This window comes from Theobroma cacao, chromosome 10, assembly GCF_053813885.1.
Source record: "Theobroma cacao isolate CCN51 chromosome 10, ASM5381388v1, whole genome shotgun sequence".
Classification (NCBI taxonomy): domain Eukaryota; kingdom Viridiplantae; phylum Streptophyta; class Magnoliopsida; order Malvales; family Malvaceae; genus Theobroma; species Theobroma cacao.
In genome coordinates this window covers 22,660,034-22,666,079 of record NC_142648.1, presented here as the reverse complement: position 1 = coordinate 22,666,079, position 6,046 = coordinate 22,660,034, and the positions used below count along the sequence as shown (strand labels likewise).

The following is a 6,046-nucleotide window of genomic DNA, read 5'->3' as shown; positions in this document are numbered from 1 at the left end:
TTTTATTATTATCTTTATCATCATTTATATTTTATCATTCATAATTTAATCATTTTATTATTTATTATCTGAATTATTCATTATTTATTTTTATCATTTTTACTTCCTTTTTATTTTTTAGAAGGAAATAAAAATAGTAAATTTGTATCAAAATGAAATTCCCAAGACATCACTTAATGATGAAATTCCCACGACATCACTTAATGAAATTGAAGCACTGACCTTAAGAGGATCTTTAAAAACGTATCATACCAACAAGATATAGAAAAGTTATATTCATAAGAAAATCTATTAAACGATTAGATTCGAGATACATATGAATGATACTGACTTGTCATTCTTTCTTTAAGAGATTTTTAATAGCCAAAATCAAATTTGAATTAACATTTAGTTCATCTTTTTCTATTTGAATCACTTAATGCAGCTGTTTTGTTGACCATAACCAAGATCACCTTACAACATCTCTCATCCCATATCATCGATAAACCCTAATAAACACACCCATAATTCGGCTCGATATGCAAAATAGGTTATGAGTTTGACCAAGAAATCGCATTTCCAATTTCTAAAGTGATTATGAATGACCCTTCTTGTAGTGAATTGATGAAATGAAGTTCAATGAGCTCCATTAGTGTTAAGTAGCAATCAATTCTTTATTATTATAATTCTAAATAATGATTAATTTAATTAATTAATTATTTGATATTAAATTTTATAACCATGTGAACTCTTTTGTATGATCCTAATTTATCTCTCACTTTAAGAAATTACTTTGGAACTATGTCTTTACACATTCCAAGCAATTTCCTATAATTGAGATTAATTCTAATTAATCATAATTAATTATCTTATTTGGTGTAAAATACATTAATAAAAAACATAAAGAAAATAAAATGGGCTTAAAAATATAAAAAAAAAGGTCCAAAGGCTCACTCCAATGGGCTTGGTAGTTACCCAATAGACCTTAAACTTTCTCATATGGTAAGGATGAGCAAAATTAGATTGAACTAATGATCTAATGAAATTAAATGTAATTTGGATAAAATTGTTCGATCTAATTGATCAATTGAGTCTATTGATTCAAAAAATTTGATTTAATTAATTTATTTGATTAGTTCTTTGTTTTAAAATTATTGAAACAAATCAACCAAATAATCAAACTAATATTTATATATATATTATATAATATTATATATACTATTTTTAAATTTATATAAAATATATTTTTTATTATTAATTTTTATTTTATGTTTATAAATAAAAAATGAAGTTTATACATTTAATATTATAATTTATAAAAAATTAAAATTTTAATCTTTTTACTTCAAAATCAAATAAATCGAATTAATATAATGTGTAATATATTTTAAGTAATTTTTTAAAAATATTTAATTTATTTAATCTTTTAAGCATGACGTATCGAATAGTCCAATTGCTCAAGCTTGTTCTCTTCTCCTTTGGTCATTCTTTCTACTAGACGGTGTCGTTTGGTACCGCCCTCTTTCTATTTATCAACCCCTCTTCCTTATCTCCAAAATCTCCAAACAAACCGCCCCTCCCCCATCGTCTCTATCAGCCGGCGGACTTCCTACACCGTCCACTCACCTGTCACCTCACCTTCCCTCTTGAACCGAACAAAAGCAAGCCCTAAAAGATCCTATAACCTGAAAACCAAGAACTCCCCAAAGAAAGCTCGAAGTTGAGCCTCATCGGCTGTGAACTCTCCTTCTGTTTTTGTATATTTCTTTTGCTTCGGTTTTTTTTTTTTTTTGTGTTTGGCTGATTGTGATTTGGGTTGCCTAGTTTTCTAGGGTTTTTGATTTTGTGTCTTTTTTTTTTCGCAGGAATTTCTCTACCTTCGATTTGGAAGGCGGTTGTGCAAAAGAGACACGATTCGTACGTAAATCTAAGTGAGTTTCTGTTTCTTTTCTCCTTCTGTTTTTTTTTTTCATTTTTCTGTTTTTAAGTTCGTTTGGAGTATCCATCCTAATCATAAAAGCAATTGCAGAAATAGAGGAGTTAGGGTTTTGAAAAATTCCTAAATGTACAACGGAATCGGACTGACCACCCCTCGGGGTTCGGGCACCAACGGCTATATCCAGAGCAACAAGTTCTTTGTAAAGCCGAAGACGAATCGGGTAACCGACGCTACCAGGCCTTTCGAGGCTGGTCAAGGCACCGCTGGCCTCACCACCAAGAAGCCCAATAAGGATATCCTCGAGCACGACCGCAAACGTCAGATTGAGCTCAAGCTTGTGATTTTAGAAGATAAACTCACTGAGCAAGGCTACACTGAGTCTGAGATCGCTGATAAGCTCATCGAGGCTAGGAAGGCTCTTGAAGCTCAGCAAGAGAAAGATGAGGAAGAAGGAGAAGTTATACCTACCCCTACTCATCAGAAAAAGTAAATCATCATCTTAATTTGTTTTTGGTATTTTTAGATTATTAATTAATTATTTATGGATTAATATTTATTTATTTATTAATTCTTTTTTTTTTTTTTGTGATGGGTCAGGGTTTCGGATACACAAACTCACCAAGTCGCTGCGAGGAAGGAGAAGCAGATGGAGACCTTGAGAGCTGCTCTCGGGATTGGGATTGAACTTTCTGAATCTGCTGCTCCTCCTTTGATGAATAGTGATAAGCGTGAGCATGCCTTTCTAGATAGAGAGCGTCCCATTGCTACTGCAGTGGATGTGGATGACATTAAGGTGAAGACAGACAAGAAAAAGGGCCAAACAATTGGAGATGAAATTGACAAGTCAAAACACTGGAAAAAGAAAAAGGAGAAGGGGTCTAGGCATCATGACACTGATGATGAAACAGATAGTAGTATAGAGTATTTGAAGAAGGCTGCTCGCAAGAAGAGTCGTAAGGGTTATGATAGTGAAAATGACTCTGATGACTTTGCCACTGGCAGGAAGAAAAAATCGGCTAAGAAGCATGATAGACGCAGACCCCATGATAGTGATGGTAATAGTGATGATTCTGATTCTGATTCAGATAGGAAAGATGATGAAACTGGCAAAAGAAATGTTGACAAGCACAAAACATCTCGTAGGAGACATGACTCTAGTGAGGTTGACTCTGATACTAATGGTGGGAAAGAAAAGAAGAGAGGTGAAGTTCAAAGACAAAAGATTGAGTTGAGTGGTAGCCACAGGAGAAGAAGGGACAAAAACATGGATAGTGAATCTGATTCTGATTCTAACGGAACAAGAGATCGTAAAAAAGTAACCGTTAAGAAAGGTCGTTATAACTACGATACAGAAGAGGAGAGTGATTCTGATACTGCAGGTGATGAAAAAGTAGAAAAAAGTAGGGTAAGAGGTAGAAGACATGATTCTGATGATGATGAAGATTCTAGCTCCTCTTATGATAGGAAAATTAGCAAGGTTACAGCACCAAAACAAAGAGTTGGTAGGAGGAGATCAGTCTCTCTGACAGATGATAGTGATTCAAGTTCTAGTGATAAGGACTCTGACAGTAGTGATCAAAAACATAAAATAATTGGCAAGAAGAATGTTGACAGAGACAGAAGAGGTCATGGGGTTAATGCAGACAACCGTGGTAGAGGTAGTCAAGAAGATAAGGAGTTTGCATCTGGTGCAGCCAAGAATCATGAGAGGAGGGGAAGGACTATTAATCGGGATGATAGCTTGCGAAAATCAGAGAATAGTAGGGAAATGATGAAGGGTAAGAGGAAGCTTGATGACAAATACACTGATGAGCAACCAGAATCAAAGTCAAGAAGTCGAAACTTAGGAAAAGAGGTGGAGTATGAAAGATATGACCCAAAGGTTGATTCTAGGTTAGTTAGGTCTGGAGGAGAGTTTGATGGTGACAATCGTAAACAGGATGACAGAATTCAAAGTAAGATCAGTGAATCACATCATGGAAGTAGGAGGAATGATTGGGATTATGAAGACCGGAGAGGTGGTGGAAGGCAGAGCAAGGATGAAGAAGAACCTCGAGGGAGAAAACATGCAAGAGATGAGATGGACCATAAATATAGAAGTCGCGGAAGGGATGAGGAGCAGCAGCATGGAAGCCGCAGACAGAGAAAAGGGGAGGAAGATGAACGAGGAAATAAAGGTCGTGTGAGAGATAGACAGTTGGATCATTCTGTGAAGGTGGCATATGATGATGCTCGGTCTAGTGAGAGAAAATCACGGAGAGATGACCGGAGGTGATGGTAGTCAGGGAATAATTGGTGAGTAATATGATTCCTTATATTTTGTTATCTATTACTTTTGAATTGCAACTGCAATGAAGACCTTGGGCAAGTTTGGTCACATTTTTAGATCCAATTGCTCTGTTTCTAAAACATATTCGCATAGACAGTTGACTCAAGTATGGCATAGTTTACTTTTGTGCCAATCCATATTTTTTATTTTTATGCTTATTCGTTGGTTGCTTCATTCATGAAGAAAACAAGGGATTTTCAATTCAGACATGTTGGGTGTAAAAACCTTAATTTTTGTGTCGATTCTTTGTTTTTGCCTGGCTGATTATATATATATTGAGAGCTGACTTTGTTTTAACTTTTTTGCCTTTTCTTTTGCTTGCTTTGTGAAGGTTGAAAGTATGAATTGAAACTACTTCGAAGGCTTTATGGAGGCAGGGGAGGCCTTTTTCTGAATGTGATGGAAATGGAATGATATTTGGTGTTATTATTTTTTTTCTTTTTTTTTAACCTAATTTCCTTTTGTCGGTTTACTTGGTTGTTTTGTACAAGAACAAGAGAATTTATCATATGCTGAGTGATGGATTGTTCTGTATATTTGGGGAAGTAGTGTTGTTTTGGATGGTATGCCAGTCGCATGTCCCATATTTTCTTGTTTAATATTAGTTATTGTTAACTGCTATGTAATGAAGTAAGCAGTGAGATGTATTCTCACCATGCCCTCAGTTTTGTTTTTCCAGGAGGATAGAAACGTGAAGGGCTTGAAAATTTGGTATCATAGTTGATCCATCCTATGGACAAGAAGTGTAACAGACTATCTGTCAAAACCTCATGATCACTTTTGAGAATATTTGGGAGCTAAAACAATTCTGTCATGAACTTGGGTATAGTAGTCAATGTATTTTAATTTTATTTAAATATTAAATAAAAATTATTTTCTATTTCCTGGATTATAGAATTAATTAAAATGATTGTCTTTATAAATAATTTATATTATATATATGTATATATAAAAGGAAGCTACTAGTGGCTTCTACACTTGACCACATGAAGGTTTTTGGAAAGGGTTGTGAAGCAAGGTTTCCGATAGGATTCTTAAGTGGGAGTTGTAATGGATTTGGTGGGTGGATAACATCCTGAGGAGTATAAGGCGCGTCGCGTGCAATGTACAGATTTGTCTCTAGTATATTTAGCGTGCGTGTGCATGTGTAAAGAATTATAATTTAATTGTTTTTAACTTTAATTACTAATTAACAAGAGAATTTATTTGATATATAAAAAGAAGTTTAATTATATTGGATTGCTTTCGTTAGAGAATAATTCATTTCTTGTATAACAATAAAATGAATTTTATTTTGACTTATTTTCCTTATATACACCAAATAAAAATAATATTTCGTTTTTTAGTTTTAAAGTTGTTACGGCTAAATCTAGCAATTCGTGTTTTCGTATCGTAAACGTGTCAGACACGATGAGACTCGAAATACGTTAAGGTTAAATACGAACACGACAGGTTTAATATTCGTGTCTTAAATTTAAAACAGGTACACATATATCTTTAATAAATGTGTAACACGATAAGACACGATTGACACATTTAATAAACGTGTCAATATATGACATGACACGATTAATAACATGTTTAACAAGATTAAATAAAAATATTTATAATTAAATATAATTTTATTATTTAAATTTAAAATCTATAATTATAAAAATAATTATAACAAAATAAAAATAATAATAACAACAAATATAATAAAATTTAATATAAATAATATATGTAAAATTCATTATCATATAATATGATAAAATACATCATTAACATCTAACTTTTATATACTAATAATATAAAAACTC

The 6,046-nt window shown here is 33.1% G+C and overlaps 1 protein-coding gene across 2 annotated transcripts; it reads left to right on the top strand.

Moving 5' to 3' along the window:
* The first annotated feature begins 1,525 nt into the window (after positions 1–1,525).
* LOC18586947 (uncharacterized) lies at positions 1,526–5,129 on the top strand. Of its 2 annotated transcripts, none has more exons than XM_018129318.2 (5): positions 1,526–1,736; positions 1,845–1,910; positions 2,009–2,404; positions 2,516–4,213; positions 4,927–5,129. In XM_018129318.2, the coding sequence occupies exons 3-4, from the start codon at positions 2,043–2,045 to the stop codon at positions 4,191–4,193; spliced, it is 2,040 nt and encodes a 679-aa protein (XP_017984807.2). In that variant the 5' UTR covers positions 1,526–1,736; positions 1,845–1,910; positions 2,009–2,042; the 3' UTR covers positions 4,194–4,213; positions 4,927–5,129. The 2 variants fall into 2 exon arrangements, with proteins under 2 accessions (XP_017984807.2, XP_017984806.2); XM_018129317.2 differs by lacking the exon at positions 4,927–5,129 and adding an exon at positions 4,579–4,792 and having other exon boundaries at positions 1,527–1,736.
* The last annotated feature ends 917 nt before the right edge of the window (positions 5,130–6,046 follow it).